The sequence below is a fragment of the Miniopterus schreibersii genome (genome assembly GCF_964146895.1).
Source record: "Miniopterus schreibersii genome assembly, chromosome: 10".
Classification (NCBI taxonomy): Eukaryota; Metazoa; Chordata; class Mammalia; order Chiroptera; family Miniopteridae; genus Miniopterus; species Miniopterus schreibersii.
The window spans coordinates 73,606,199-73,621,952 of record NC_138110.1 but is presented as its reverse complement, the minus strand read 5'-3'; the positions used below and the strand labels follow the sequence as shown (position 1 = coordinate 73,621,952).

The 15,754-nt window shown below is 47.0% G+C and overlaps 1 protein-coding gene across 1 annotated transcript in view; it reads right to left on the bottom strand.

Annotated features, from left to right (window-relative positions):
* Positions 1–8,586: 8,586 nt before the first annotated feature.
* Positions 8,587–15,754, bottom strand: part of BANF2 (BANF family member 2) — a 48,230-nt gene continuing 41,062 nt past the window's right edge. The window contains exon 4 of the mRNA XM_081150040.1: positions 8,587–13,216. Coding sequence (XP_081006166.1) covers positions 13,070–13,216 — 147 coding nt within the window. The 3' untranslated portion in view covers positions 8,587–13,069. The remainder of the gene's footprint in view (positions 13,217–15,754) is intronic.

The window sequence follows — 15,754 nt, the reverse complement described above, 5'->3', positions numbered from 1 at the left end:
TCAGGGGCAGGACCTGCCCCAAGGCTAGCGAGGTGGAGGTGTGATCACCATGATGAGGCAGAAGAAGGGAGGGGGAGTTGGGTTGGGAGAGGGAGGGTAGGAAAGAGGGAGAGAAAGAGACTGAAGACAGAGATACCACCAGCTGCAAGACACCATCAGCTGCAAAGCAAAAATGAATGAAACCTGGGGGTTGTGAAGTAAAACCATATAGATCTGGGGGAAAATCTATAGCTTCAAATAGGTGACAATTGTGTTTTAAAATCAAACTGTTGTGAGGTATGGCTTCAATTTGAAAGGCTCACAAGACTCAGCTAAAAAATGACTCCAGGGAATGAGATTAAGTGAGGTCACTGGGCCAACTTCTGAAGCAGCAGAAGTCTTGGCAGGAGGAGAAAGGCCTTCTGGGACTAACTGGGACCTTCCACCAGGTGCCCAGGGCCATATTCCGAGGACAACGGAAACCTTCCAGGCCTGCAGGCCGCGGGGCCTAAGGGAGTCCTTCTCCAGCCTGTAGCAGTGAGAGTTTCCGCCTCCCCTGTCTTCACCAGTCTCACTCAGGGCTGGGCACATCTCTAAATGCCAGGCTCTTCAGAGAGGTAAGGGCCATAACAAGAAGGCCAGGCTGGGGCTGGGACTATTGTAAAGCAAGGAGGTGCTTGCCTTGGGTGCAATATTTAAGGGGCACCAAGAGACTCAGTAATTAGGAAAAATAATATTTTAATGTGGTGTTTTAAAAATCAAAAGTAATGCAAAAAAATCTGTGATGAACAAAATATCAAAACCTTAAATGGAGACAGGATCCAACCCTGCACTTGTCTGACCCTACCTTACTTACTTCCCAGCCCTGGTTCCAGTAAAACCTAGTTTATAAAAGTAGGCAGCTGGCCTGCAGACCATAGCTTGCCAATTTGGTTTTTAAAAATGATTGGGTGAAGTTTATCATCTTTTTTTTTTTGAATCCTCACCTGAGGATATGTTTTTATTGATTTTAGAGAGAGAAGAAGAGGGGGGAAGAGAGAGAGAAACATCCATCAGCTGCCTCCTGCACTCCTCCTACCGGGGATGGAGCCCAACCCAGGCATGTGCCCTGACCAGGAATCAAACTGGCGACCCCTTGGTGGTGGGACAACACTTAACCAATGGAGCCACCCGGCTAAGGCCAGAAAGAAGCTTTGATGAGGACACAGGGAGAGAAATACAAACAAGGTCGAAAAGGGAAACAGGAGCAGGTCACGTGGGACCCAGCAGTGCCAGAGAGTTTGGGTGTTTTCTGAGTGCAATGAAAGGGTGCTGCAGTTTTAAGGATGTGCTGTCATAATCTAACTTTGTTTTTAAAGAATCCTTCCAGGCAGAGAATGGGCCGTGGGGGCAGGTGTGGAAGCGGTGGATGCGTGGGGAAGCGGGTGTCATCTTCCAGAGAAAACCTGTGGTGTGGCATGGAGCTAAGGAAGTGGGAAGGTTCTGGATGCATTCTGGAGTTAGAGTTGATAAGACTAATGATGAACTAAACATGAGGGTGAGGGAAGGGGAGACTGCACCTTTGGGGTCCAGAAGATGTGATTGCTTCTATGCTAGGCCATTGGCAATATCCCCAAAAGGGACTGTCACTTGTCACTTGTCACCCTCCCTCATCTGCCTGGGATGTTAGGACAGGGGCTCACAACCCTCCTGAGGGAGGCAGCACCCTCCCTATCAGACATTTTTTTTAAATTAAAATATTTTTAAAATTACAATCGAATATTATATTAATTTCAATTGTACAGCCTAGTGGTTAGACATTATATGACTTATAAAGTGATCCTCCCACTATACACATGCTGTACTTTATATTCCTGTGACTATCCTGTAACTGCCAATTTGTCAGGCAAACTTTCTTAACCAGGGGCCAGGCTTCCCTTGATGGGCACTCAGGAATCTTGGGGTTAAAGGAGAGATGGGGAGTTTGAGGAATTATTTGTAGGGATTCTGAAATGCCACCGAGAGGCACTCCATGCTCCTCCTCAGCCCCCAGGCCCCTGAAAAGCACCTGAATTACTGTAGCCCACTTGGAATGTGTTTGGCAATATCTGGGAAAGTTAAATGTGTCTATACCCTTATTAGCCAGCAGTTCCCAAGATGAATGATAATACATCCACCTAAAGACATATAAGAGTGTTCTCAACAGCACTGTTTGTAAGTCAACAAACCAATTAGTCAATTTGTGCAACGGAATAGTATGCAGCCGAAACAAAGGATGAATTGCTCCCTTCGATGAATTGCTGCCTGTAGTGTCGAGCACGAGTCTCACAAACACAATGTGGAAAGAGCCAGACATGGAAGTGTACATTTTGCAGCTCCCCCTGAACCCAGTTCAAGAGCAGGCTAAGCAATCTCTGCTGCTCGATGTCAGGATAGCGGATACCTTTGGGGCGGTGAGTCTGTCTGAAGGGACCTAAGGGGCCCCCCCGGCTGCCGGTAATATTCTATTCTTGCTCTGGCTGATGATGACCTGGCGGCATTTCATTTCTGAAAAGTTCCAAGCCACTTATTTATGATTTGTTCACAGTTTTGTTGTGTACATTACACTTCAAAACCTAAAAATTTTTTTAAAAGACCATGTTCTATCATATTCATAAAACTTTGTTCTAAATACCTTCATTCTTCCCAAAATTCAAATGGACTTTCAGAAGACAGAGATGTGCAATATTGATAATATTTGAAAGAACATTTTGGGCGTTAGTGGCCATTCTGAAGGAGGAATTCCAGAAATGTTCTGAGCCGGGACTGAATGGCCCCTCACAGTGGCTCCTTCTCCAGGGGACAGGGTGGCCAATGAACTTATGGGGCAAATTAGAAGGGAAAGTCCTTGGGCCCTTGAGTTGGGACCTCTTGCTGGTAGAGGTGACCTAGGAGCAGTTCTGGGGTCGGGACCAGTTCTGAATTGCTCGGGACCCAACCCTATAACCATTAATTATGGGACTTTGTCCATTCACTTATGAACTCCTTAAAAACATTGCTGTATAGTTTGGGAATGTTGGTCATTCTCCCCCCCCCCCCCCAAACTGGAAACCCCAGGAGCCTGGTCGGAAATGTCCCACAATGGGAGGCTCCTGAGGGACTCCCTGCTGCTTTGCCAGCCTGGCTAGAGAAGGAGTTTCCTGGCTTCCAGCAGTTTCTTCCTCTCCCGCCCTGCGCCTGTGCTGGACTCAGGAAACCGCCTGCTCTGCGGGGACCAGTGGCTGCTGTCCATGTTTGGGCATGGGAGCCCGGTCCCTGGAGGGTCCTGGTGAGTTCACAGGAGCCTGATGGGCAGCTCAGGGACCAGGGCTGGGGGGGGGGGGTCACTGGTGGGCTCTGCTCTGCGTGGGCCCTGGAGAAGTTTGCATTCCTAAAACCCAGCCACAAGCTGGCTGATCTACAGGGCAGAACAAACAATACTCAGGGCAGCTACCTGACCAGTTTGCTCCGGAGCTGAGCCTAGAAAGAACAGCTGATTAGGACTTGTTGGAAGACCAGAGTCTGTCATTGATATCTAGGGGGAAGGTGGAAGTGGGCCCCCAATTTTATAAGGAGAGCTCTGAGCACCATCTGTCAATGAAATTCAACAGATATTTTTGAGCTCCTGCCTTCCTAAACCGGGCACTGGACCAGGCTCCAATGGTTCATTTTTGTGGGTTGAAATAATAAATGAAGTAAGCTAATGTATGTAGTATATTAGAAGGTGATAAGTGCTATGGAGAAAAGTAAAAATAAAGCTGGGAGAGGAGGTAGGGAATGCTGAGAGGGCCTCATTGAGAAGTGCAAAGGCCACTGACCGCCTGCCAGTGAGTGGGTGTAATTCAACACATTATTACACATAAATTGGATGAATCGTTATATAACTGTTAAACCTATTTTTCAACAATTTAATAATAAGTGAAAAATGTTTAAAACATATGAATAAAGGAAACAGGGTAACTAGGATCTCAATTTGCTTTTTAAAAATGTACACACGTGCATGCTGTTGTTGGCAGCGAAACGGCACCAGGTGTTAGACTTCGGTTCAGCAACCTCGGTGCTCGAGTTCTGGCTAAGAAAGAATTCAGAGCCAAGACCCAAACTATAAGAGAAAGTTTATTTAGAAAGTAGCAGTAGTGAGGTAGAAGAAGTGAGCAGTACAAGAAATGGGCTCAGGAAACAAGTTGTAGAGACAAAAGAAGGGCCCTTGGAGCTTAGGAAAAAGAGAGAGGCAAGGAAAATGCACCTAGGGGACAGGGGTAGGAAAGGTGAGGGCATGTACCACAGAGAGAGCCACACTGGGTCCTCCTGCTAGAGGGTATTTATCTAGAGATCTCAGGGGAGGATCCCAAAAGAATATTCATCAGCTTCCCAGGTGTGTCCTTTCAGGCTCATGGTCTCCACTGGTTGGTTGGTGCTAGGGCAGGGGGTCATTAGTCAGTGCAGCTGGTCCTGAGGTTGACTGTGGAGTAGCTTGTCTGGTTTTGCTGCTTTTCTGGGTCTGGAGCTGAAACCTGACTGAGGCCTAGATGTATTTGATTCCGGTAAGAACCTCATTGCACTGGAGGCTTAATGCTTAAGGGCTATTCCCTGGCACCCGCATGACTAGCAACATGCTAGGGGAGGAAAGATCAGGGAGGGTCCTAACCGCCTGACCAGTGATATGAAAGGTCGGGGGTCTAAACTGCATGACCAGTGATATGCTAGGGGAGGAAAGGTCACCTTGGGGGTGAGGTCCTTGTTTTTCCAGTTTTGCCTCTTGCTAGGCACCCGGGGCTTTCCACTCTGGTGACCTTCTGTACCTGACCCACCGTCTTTGCTCTACTCATGTTGAACTGCTTACCACACTGTCATACGAATGAGCCCCGAAAAACATACTAAGTGAAAGGGGCCAGTCATAAAAGACCACATATTGTATGATTCCATTTACATGAAATGTCCAGAATAGGCAAATCCATAGAGACAGAAAGATTAGTGGTTGCCAGGGGCTGGACTAGGGGTGGGGAGTAACTGCTAATGGAACTGCCAATGGTGTTTTGGGGGATGTGATGAGAATATTCTGAAATTAAATAGTGGTGATCGTTGCACGACTCTGAATAGAATAAAAGTCACTGAATTGTACACTTTAAAAGGGTGAATTTTATGGTGTGTGAAATATATTTCAATAAGGCTGTTGTTAACAAATGTATACCTGTGCAATTGAAGAATGACTGGAAAGAAGTACAATGAAATATTGGACAGTAGTTTTTTGGGGGAGTTAATTTTCTCCTATATATTCTCCTATATGTCAGTGATGGTGATAAACCTGCACAAAGACAAAGAACAGTGACAAGTATGGAATAGAACAAAGTGTTCTCAGGGACTTTCTGTGCGTCTCACCCCCGCCTCCCATGGCAGTGATTTGTGATGTTTGCCCCAATTTTCCTTTCTCCCCGCTTCCAGCCCACAGCACTGCATGGTACCCTTGGGGTTGGGTGGGACGACATAACTAGTTCCGGCCGGTGATTTGCTAGTAAAAATGACATGTTACTTCTGAGCCAGAGCGTGTAATTGCCAGCGTGAGGCACCCCCAGGGCTCTCTTTATGCTGAGGCAGCCTTCGAACAGTCAAGGTGGGGGCTGCTCTGTCATCAGTCCCCAGCGCACCTGAGATGGGCAGGTGATGTGAGACACGTGGCTTGGTTCCTTTAAGCCACTGAGTTTGGGAGGGGGGCGGGTTTGGTGTCGCTGTTGTCACCGCCCAGCCGGTGCAGGCTAATGAGCGCAAACAGTGAGCTCCGAGGAGCTGCTGTCCAAAATAAACGGGCGCAGTAAGGTCACAGTGCGTTGCCGGAAGGCACGCCATCTCCTTTTCCATGTAAAACGCCTTTCTGTTTTGAGTTGTCTTCAAAACAAAGTTGGGAGATAGGAGAATCAGATATTTTCCTTATTTCACAGATGAGTCAAGTGATTTGTCCATGGTCCCAGACTGACTTAGCGGCATTATCCAGGTCTTCTAACTCTGTCCAGTGTCCTGGCCGCAGTGGTTGCTCAGGCTGGTCCAAAAAGATCCAATGACTGGACCAGATCAAGCAATAAAACAGCATCATTTGTGCAATAAGTTTTCTCCTTAAAATAAACTGGAGATTTGACTACGGAGGGGAAACCGTAAAGAATGGTTTGAACCTATGAAAAATCTGGTAGAAATGTGTGGGAATGTGTCTGAAGGGCCTCAATCTACCTGTCTCTAGAGCTCTAATTCTTTCTATTCCAAAAATGTAAATGTCTTTTTTTTCAGATTTACAAAAGTAATACTGCTAAAAAGTTCAAATGATGGACCACTGTACAAAGTGGAAAGTGAAAGGGATCCCGCCCTCTGTAACCACTGTTGAGAGTTTGATGTTTCTCTGTCTCTGTCCAGACTTTTTTCTATGCATATACCTATTGGAGAGCTAGGATCTGTTCTAGATTAGATATCAGTTGGATATCTATCTGTCATCTATCTATATCTATCTATCTATCATCTATCTATCTATCTAATCATCTATCATCTATCTCTATCATCTATCTATCATCTGTCTACATTGTTTATGCAAATGAATCTTTCTCTCTACAAAATCCATCTACCTTCCACTGCCCTAGATAACTCCACTCCCCGTTCTCGCTCACGGTCTGCCAGCTTGTTTCCTATCTCACTGAGAAAACAGGAGGAGAAATTCCACACTCTCCCACCCCCACGATGGCCCACGTCCCTGGTCAGGGTCCCCTGCCCTTCTTTCCTTGCAATGGTCTACTATGAGAGAGCTGTGTGCGCTCCTAGCCAAGGCCAGTCCTTCCTCCTGTGTCCTGTCACCTACTCAAGAACACAGTGCCAGCAATGCTCCCCTCTCTCCTGGAATGGCTGCACAGCATGCAAAAATGTCCAACGTCCATTCCCAGTCCTCACCGCTGCTGCCCCATCAGCAGCATTTGAACAGTTGCCTCCTCTCTACTCCCGTGTGCCCCCACCCAGTCTCTGTAGCTCTCTGTTATCCCTTTGTCATCTAAACATGGAGTGCCCAGGGCTCACTCCCAGTGGCCCTGCATTCAAAATAGACCCTGGTCTGACCCACCATCGTCTCTCAGTGGGATATTGTGTAGGCTCCCAACTGGTCTCTGTTCTCACCCTTGCCCCTTGAGACTGTTCTAAACACAGTAGTGATCCCTCTCATTTATATGTCTGATCATGTGGTTCTCTAATGAGTTTCCATTTCTACCTGAGCAAAAGCCAGTGTCCTGCTGATGACCCACAAGGGCCTGCACCCTTTTCTGACCCCCACCCTTTTCTCTCTGGCCTCATTTCCTGCTGCGTCTGGCTCACTTCACTCCTGCACTCATCAGGCACACCCTCCCTCAGGGCCTTTGCACTGGCTGTTGCCTCTGCCCGGAATGGTCTCCCAATCGTCCCATGACTCTCAGCCTCATCTCTTTCAGGACTTTACTTCCCCTCTGTAATGAGGCCTCCCCTAACTACCCTATTTAAAATTTCCCATCTCCTCACTTCTCTTGACCCCCTTTTTTCTTGCTATATTTTCTTCATAGCCCTCACCCTGAAACTAACATATAAGGTTGAAACATATTAAATTGTCTATACTCAATAATTTTTGACTCCTCCAAAAGACAACTCATGTCATCCAAATTAATATATATTTTACCTATGAACCTTCATTTTCTGCTCTTCCCCATTCAAATACCAGCTTCTGAGGGAAGATAGTTTTGTCTGCTCTGTTATCTGCTATCCCTAGAAATGTACCTGGCACATAGAAGGTGCTCAGTAAATATTTGTTGGGTGGTTCTTTTTAAATAACCTGCTTTCCTTCTTAATGCATCAGAGTCATCTTTCCATGACCATTTGAATGGGTCTCCCTTATCCCTTCTAATGCCTATCCCTGGTAGGTGTGACCTTTGCGTCCCTGAGAGCACGTCTAAATCCCCAAATATACCCTCCACCACCACCACCAAGGTGGCTCTGCAGGCAGTGGGTACAGATTTAATGTCAGGCAGCCTCGATTGAAATCATTTGCCAAATCATTGTGGCCATGTTACTTAACCTCTTTGGTCCTCAGTTTTCCCATCTCTAAGACAGAGAGAACACCCCTGGCCTCACATCTGGGTGGATTTGGGGAATGCTAAATGGGGGGGTAGTGTGTGCTTAATCAACTGTTCTTATTTCTGTTTGTAAAGATTTAGAGCAGCGAACATTTAAAAATTGTATATATGTTTTAAAATTATTATATATATTTTCAGAAATACTTGCTAAAAGGTTTATCTGTGTGAGTCAGCTATCTTTCAGTTTCTTGGAATAAATCATCCAGGCCACCCACAACTGGTCACACAATTGATAGCTCTTGTCTCTCTCGCCTTCTGTAATTGTCATAGTTTTGTCTTACCTTTTTCCACTCTGAGTCATGCTTTTTAAAAAATACTCTGTTCAAAAAGACTCACATAGGCTGAATTTTTTTTTTTTTTTCTGGAGAACTTTAAAGGAGAGATCAACAGCAATACAGTCATAGTAGAGGAATTTAACACCCCACTGACTTTACTCGCTAGATCTTCCAGACAAAAAAATCAACAAGGAAACAGTGATTCTAAATGACACACTAGATCAGATGGATTTAATGGACATTTACAGACCATTTCACCCCAAAGCTGTAGAATATGCATTCTCCTCAAGTGCACATGGGACATTCTCAAAGATAGACCACATGTTAGGACACAAAACAAACCTCTACAAGTTCAAGAAGATTGAAATCATATCAATCATTATTCGGACATTTACACCATGGAATATTATGCAGCTGTAAATATGAAGGATCCCTTACCCTATGAGACAGCATGGTGGGACCTGGAGAGCATTATGCTGAGGGAAATATGCCAGTCAGAGAAAGACAATGTCACATGATCTTACTCATATGTGGAATCTCATGAACAAAATAGATTAAGAGACATAGAAGCATAGAAGCACAGAATCTCAGAGGGAAGGCAGGGGGTTGATAGGTAGGTGGGGAGAGATTAACCTACGAACTTATATGCATATATGCCTAACCCATGGACACAGACAATAGTGTGGTGAAGGTGTGGGGGGAGGAGTGCAGGGGAGAGGGGATCAATGGGGGGAAAAGGCGGACATTTGTAATACTTACAAAATAAAAATTAAAAAAATTAAAGTAGAAAATAAATAAATTAAAAAAAATACTCTGTTCAAAGCTTAGGTTCCACAGTTCTCCCCATTTGTTCCCCCACCACAGTTGCTTGGTTTTTGGGTAAAAGTATGACTCAGGATGGTTTCTAAAAAGTAAATAAAGTAGGAGGTTCCCATGATACACATGGAGATATTCTACACTCTAAGGCCTCACGTGGGAATTCTATCAGTTAGCTATAGCTGCATGACAAACATCTCCCAAAATATAGTAGCTTAGAATAATATGATTTATTTACATGAGTCTGTGGGTCAGTTGGGCGGTTTTTCTGGTCTGGGCCAGCTATGGCTCACCTCAGCTGCACTCACAGATCTGAGGTCAGCTGATGGGTTGGCTGGTCCAGGAAAGCCTCACTAACATGTATGGAGGTCGGCTGGCTGTTGGCAGAGGCAATGGGGACAACTGGGCCATGTGCCTCTCATCCTTCTGGAGGGCAGCCCATGTTTGTTTGCATGGTGGTCACAGGTGCAGGAGAGCAAGAGAGGCCTAGGCTCACAGATGTCACAATGTCACATCTGCCATAATATTTTGGCCAAAGCAAGTCACAAGGTTACTCCAGATTCCATAGGGAGGGAGATTGACTCCACCTCTTTGCAGGAGGGGCTGTGGAGTCACGTGAAGGGTATAAATAGGAGGAGCAAAGGGTTGTGGGTATTTTTAGAATCAGTTGCTACAAGGTCTTTCTCCAGGAAATGGGCGGAGGCCTCTTACCCTACAGACTCCAGCCCTACCCCTTACCTGTTCCTACACGGTCCCTCAACTCGTTCTTTCTGGGCGAGTTGTGTTTGTCTTTCCCCTCATAGCTTCTCCTCTCCCCCCTCCCTGTCTCTCTTGTTCTTCCCCTCCCTCTTCTCCGTCCTCAGCTTATTCAGCGCTGCCCTCCCCCTTTAACACCAAGCTGAAATGTCACCTCTTCCTAGGAGCCTTCCCTGACCACTCTCACCCATACCCACTTCTCCTTTCTTTAAATACCAATAAACAATCAGTGCTGTACATTTTAATATCTAGGTTTTTAGAGCTACCCATGCATGAAGCTCCTAGCAGGTGCCAGGAATTTTCATCTTCCTAATGCTTGAGTAGATACTGTTATCATTATCATTTTACAGCTGGGCAGCTGGGCCAAGAGGGTGACTTTCCAAAGGGCATAGAACGAGTGGTAAGGGGTGGATTCTGTTTTCAAAGCCAAGCCTGTCCTGCTCCAAAACCCACCACGGCAGAAGCTGTGGGCGCCCTGCTGGCCACGTGCCTCGCTCTTTCTACTTCAGTGCACGCGGCTGGCCCGCCTTCCAGCTGCGGCGCCTGCATCTCTCTGCCCGGCTGCTCTCTCAATGGGCTTCATTCTGCCCACGTGGCAGGCTCGAGAGCTGAAGGATTCACTTCCTACGGGGGCAGCGCTCAACAAATGACTGAGAGTGGTGCTTAGATACCCCAGGGTGGGGTAACTAAATGCCTGTCTGCACGGGCCCCTGAAGTCCCGGCAGCACTGTTGCCCACAGTGACAGACAGTGATGACCCACCTTTATGGGCTGCTTTGCCCTCGCTGCCACACGCCTCCCTCCCCTACCACATTTCCCGGGAGCACCCCTGAATACGCTGCTTTCGCTCAGCCCATGTTCCAGGGCCGGCTGCTGGCTGGCTGGCTGGCTGGAGCTGACACACCTTCCAACACCTTGGCTAGTTTGCCCTCCCCTTTCCCAGTCGCCTCTCGTCGCCTCTTGTTAAGTTGTAAGCTCCCTGAGGCTAGGGAAGCTCGCACTTCTCTTGCTTTTTCCATGGCATGTGATCATCCTCAGAACCTTAGACGCTCCATAAATGATAATCCAAATCGTTTATTGATTCACGGGTATTTCCAGACTACAGAGATCAAGCCAAGAGTCGACATCTGGCCCCTCTTCCTTGCAGACAGTTCAGCTCCTATTTAAGATGCTGGTCAAATCCGTGACAATTTGTAAATATTCTCAGGCACCGACCCTTTCCCAAATCATCGAAACAACTGCCCTGCCGAGTAGCAGATGAGCTTTGACTGGGCTGAGGGCACAAGGCAAGCCTGCTCTTCCCGAGTGTCCTTAAAATGCTTCTGGGGCTCCACGGGCTAATGCGACCCTAACAAGATGCCAATAAAAATCTGAAATAATCTGATTTTCATTAGTTGTCCTTTTCTACTCACCCATTAGAGTGTCCCTACCAGTTGTACAGTGTCCAGTACTTGTACATGGAACAGAATTGAAACAGATTGGATAAGCTGATAGCTGGGCTCCCTTCCAGCTCGCAGCTGTGAATTCTCTCCTGGGTGCCACATGATGTCCGAGCTCTCAGGAGGCCCGGCTTGAGGAGATTTGAAGAGTAGGGACTGTGTTCCTGCTACGCACCACATACCTAACAGATACTCTTTTAGTTGATTCACCCTGTGAGGCAGGGTAATTACCTTATTGCCCCCACTTTCCAGATGAAGAAACTGAGGCTCAGCGAGGTTAAGTAGCTCACCCAGGGTAAGGTGGCATTGGCCATAGCTCTTCTCTCGGTGTTGACAGAAGCACAGGAGAGCAAGTGGAAATGTGCAATGAGGCTCAGAACTGGCGCCGTCATTTTAGGCTTGAAACATTGGCCAAGTGTATGTCCAGGGGCTGGGAGTTACTCTCCCTCTAGTGGGAGGAACTGCAAGATCCCATGACAAAGGTGGGGCATATAGTGAGAAGTGGGGAATTGGAGCCAATAACTTTATCCACAAGGAGGACAAAACTCGACACAAGGGAATGAATGGCTGTTGGGAAACATTCCCAGTGTCTGTGATGGAGATTTTGGGGAGCCGGGTATGTGGAAATAGAGTGAGGGACACTACTTCCCTCTCTCCTTTCCCTACAGCCAACCTGCTCCTGACTTAGAAACTGAGTAACTTCCAACACCATGACTATTTCAGTGGAGAATTAATCCACTGAATTAATCTGTGCAGGAGGGAGCAGGGGACAGGTGCTGGATGGTCAGAGCCTAAGCTCTCAGGAGATGGAGCTGTTCAAATCTTTGGGCCAACCAGTTGGCTCACCTGGAATTCTTTTTGGCCTCTTTTTGGGGAGAGCTAAAGAAGCAAAGCTAGAGAGTTAAGCAGACCCCAATAGAAATATCCCAGTCATATTATAAACTTAGGAAATATAACAGCTGTGGGGCATTCAGGGGGAAAATAATGAACGTAATTGAGTATTGTCGTCACTATATATTTCCACTTTTTCTGAGTTCAGAAGAATCCCTGCCCCTTTGGAGTTAGGTATGACTATGTGACTTGCTCTGGTCAATGAAATGAAAACATAAGTGGAGGGTATCACTCTGGGCAGAGGCTTTCAAGGACAGTGTGTAATTCACCATGGCTCCGTCCCACTGAGTGGTGCCCACGCAAGCACATATTGAGAGGGAATCTCCATCAGCTTCAGTCTCAGTGATGACAACAGGCAGCCCTCACCTGATGGCATGTGCTGAACATGTAGCACGAGACAGAAGTCAACCTGTCGGCTAATTCCTGACCCTTAGAAACTATGTGAGATAATATTGTTTAAGCTACTATGTTTAGGGTTTATTTGTTATGCAGCAATAGATAACTAATACACTGACAAAATTTAATTCCCATTCTTAAGCAAAATTGTTCATTCTTTTATATAAATATATGCTGAGGTATTTGGCACGATATAGATGCCAGCAGAATGATAGTTACTTCTGGGTGGCGGACTTTGGGTCATTTTTCTCGTGTTTGTCTTTTTTTATATTCTCGAATCACTTTTCGTAACAAGCACGTATCATTAAAATTAAAAACAAAAATAACGACTCTGAGCCCCGGTGTAGGTACAGCACGTGTCATCATTACCCAGGCGGCAGAGCGAGGAGGTGCGTTCATAGGAAGCAGGAGCACCACTCCTTCAGGCAGTTAGAGCTCTCCTGGGCCTCACACTCCGTGGCGCCACAACAGCAAATGAGCCACCTCTGAAACTCCACTTCGTTCTTGTGCATCAGAAGGAACTGTCCCAGCAGGGTGTAAGCCTGTGGAGGGGGGACGAGGCAGGGAGGAAAATGGGAAAAGTTGTAATAAACCTGCTCAGATGTGCTCTTCCTCCCCCAACGTGAGGGCCCGCGTGAAAATCGAAGGAAGGGCGGGTCATATTCGAGGGAGACTGGCAGTCCCCAGAACCCTGAGTGGGAGATGGGGATTTGGGGACAGGCCCTTGGTGAGATGTAAGGCCAAGTTAAATGCCCATCCCTCGGGGCCTGGTTGGGGGCCGTCCAGTCTGGGACGAACCAGAGCCTGTGAGCAGACGAATGACCTGGAATCTTGTTAAAAGGCAGGTTCTGACTCAGTAAGTAGGGTGGGACCTGAGGGCCTGCATTTCTAACATGCTCCTGGCTGGTGGTTGTCTAAGGACAACATTTTGAGTAGCAAGAGCCTAGCATACCTCTGATGCTCCCTTCAGGCCTCTGATCTCCTATTTCTCACCCCCCCCCGCCCCCCCTCCGAGTTAGAGATGCTCTCCACTCCACTACTTTCTCAATTAGTCTAGCAAAGGGTTTCTAGCCCTTGACACTGTTGACATTTTGGATAATTGTGTGTTGTGGGGGGAGGGGGCAGGAAGGGTCATTCTGTGCATTGTAGGAAGTTTAGCAGCATCCCTGGCCTGGTAATTGCCAGCAGCACACACCCTGAATTGTGACATAACTATCTCCAGACATTGCCGAATGTCCCCTCGGGGACAAAAATCTCCCTTCAATTAGAGTCACTGTACATGGGACTAGCTGGTGAAGGGCTTCTTAGCATAGATTTGTTTCTGCATGAGAACCTGCAAAACCTGGGCCTGTTTCTGCATTTTTGAAGGTGCAAAGTATGCCCTGCCCCATCCTGCAAACTGAATGAAGTGAGTTCAATGTGAGAGTATTAGCACAGTGTCAATTCCCTTTTCCTCCTGGGTGCAGAGCCCTGTGGGTGGAGCAGAAGGCATAAAACACTCCCATCTTTCCCTTCTGAAGAGTCTTGAAGGTGAAAAACATGTGTAAAACAAAGATTCCAGGATTCCTAGTCTATGTCATTCTTAGTTTTCTAACTACTTTCCCCACAATGCTTCATTCCTTTTTTCCCATTTTAATCACACTCTGACTGGTAAGGAGCAAGGACCACATGGAGAGAGGGACATTCAAGACTATATGACCACACATTGGCCCAGCCACCAAACAGTGAAGCCTGGAGATTTAAGGTCACGTTAAGTGCCCACCTCTGGGAGCAGCTTGGAGGCTCTCCAGCCTGCAATGGACAAGAACCAGTGCCCACATCTCGAGTCCTGGGCCATCTCCAGTGAAACCCACTGGCGTCTGTTTACTTTCAGTTCCATAAAACAGAGCAAATTTCGTCTTGACTGAAGGGAACATATTTTTTAAAAGAAATTAAAGCTGAATCCCTGTCATAAAACATACCCAAGCATTAGAGTTTGGGCTTTTACACTTGGGGTCATGGTCCAGTTATTTTTCAAAGAGAAAAAGCCAGGATTTCATGGACATTTAAAACTGCTATTTTAATCATCCTAAAAAGCAGTACAGTTGCGTAGAATAATCTCTTTTTACTTTATAAGTATTCTCAAATTTTCAGCAATGGATTTTACTGAGATGTTTTTAATTGAACGTTTAAAAAATTAAAATTTATTGAATGTTAGTGGAGCCAGTTGCTGCAGTAGGTGTGGGAGGTGCAGACGTGAATATAACAGAATTAAGAAACACAGAGCTTCGTCCAAGGAGAGAGAACGTTGATGAGGAGGATGATGATGATGATGGTAGGTGGCACTTCTGAGTACCTTGGGTGAGCTCCAGGCCCCTGGCACATTTTAATCCCTTTTTATTTTCTTAAAAAAAATGTATCTTTATTGATTTCAGAGAGAGGAAGGGAGAGGGGGAGAGAGAGAGAAACATCAATAATGAGAGAGTCATTGATCGGCTGCCTCCTGCATGCCCCCGACTGGGGATCGAGCCTGCAACCTGGGCATCGAACCTCGATCCCCTAGATCATAGGCTGATGCTCAACCCCTGAGCCACACCAGCCAGGTCACTTTAGTCCCTCTATCCTCACCTGTGCCCCGTCCCATTCTCTAGATGGAGTCACCAAGAATTGGAAGGTTGAGACCCTGTTTTCCTCAGCCCCATTTTTGCACATCCCAACGGTCCCCAGTTGGGCTTGGCATCTGTGGGGTCCTCTGCCACTTTGAGGGCCTCACTGCGAGCATCCCCTGGTCTGGTAATCGGAGACTCCACGTCCACACCAGGCTCAGCAGCCGGGAGGCCAGGGAATGCATGGTACGCAGGGCCAGGAGCAAACCTTCCAGGAATGCTGCGGGAAGCAGGGCCTCGTCTTGCAGCCTCCAGAGCCAAGTTGCAACCTGACGCTCCCTTCTCCATTTTCTCTGGAGTTTCACCCTGCTGCCTTCCATCAGTGAGGAGGGACAGTTGGCTTGCTTCACCCTGCTCCCGAGGGGGCGCCGGAGTCCTGGACTCCCATCATGGCCCTGCCCGCTCGCTTTCCCTGCTGGCTTCAGAAAGCCAGCC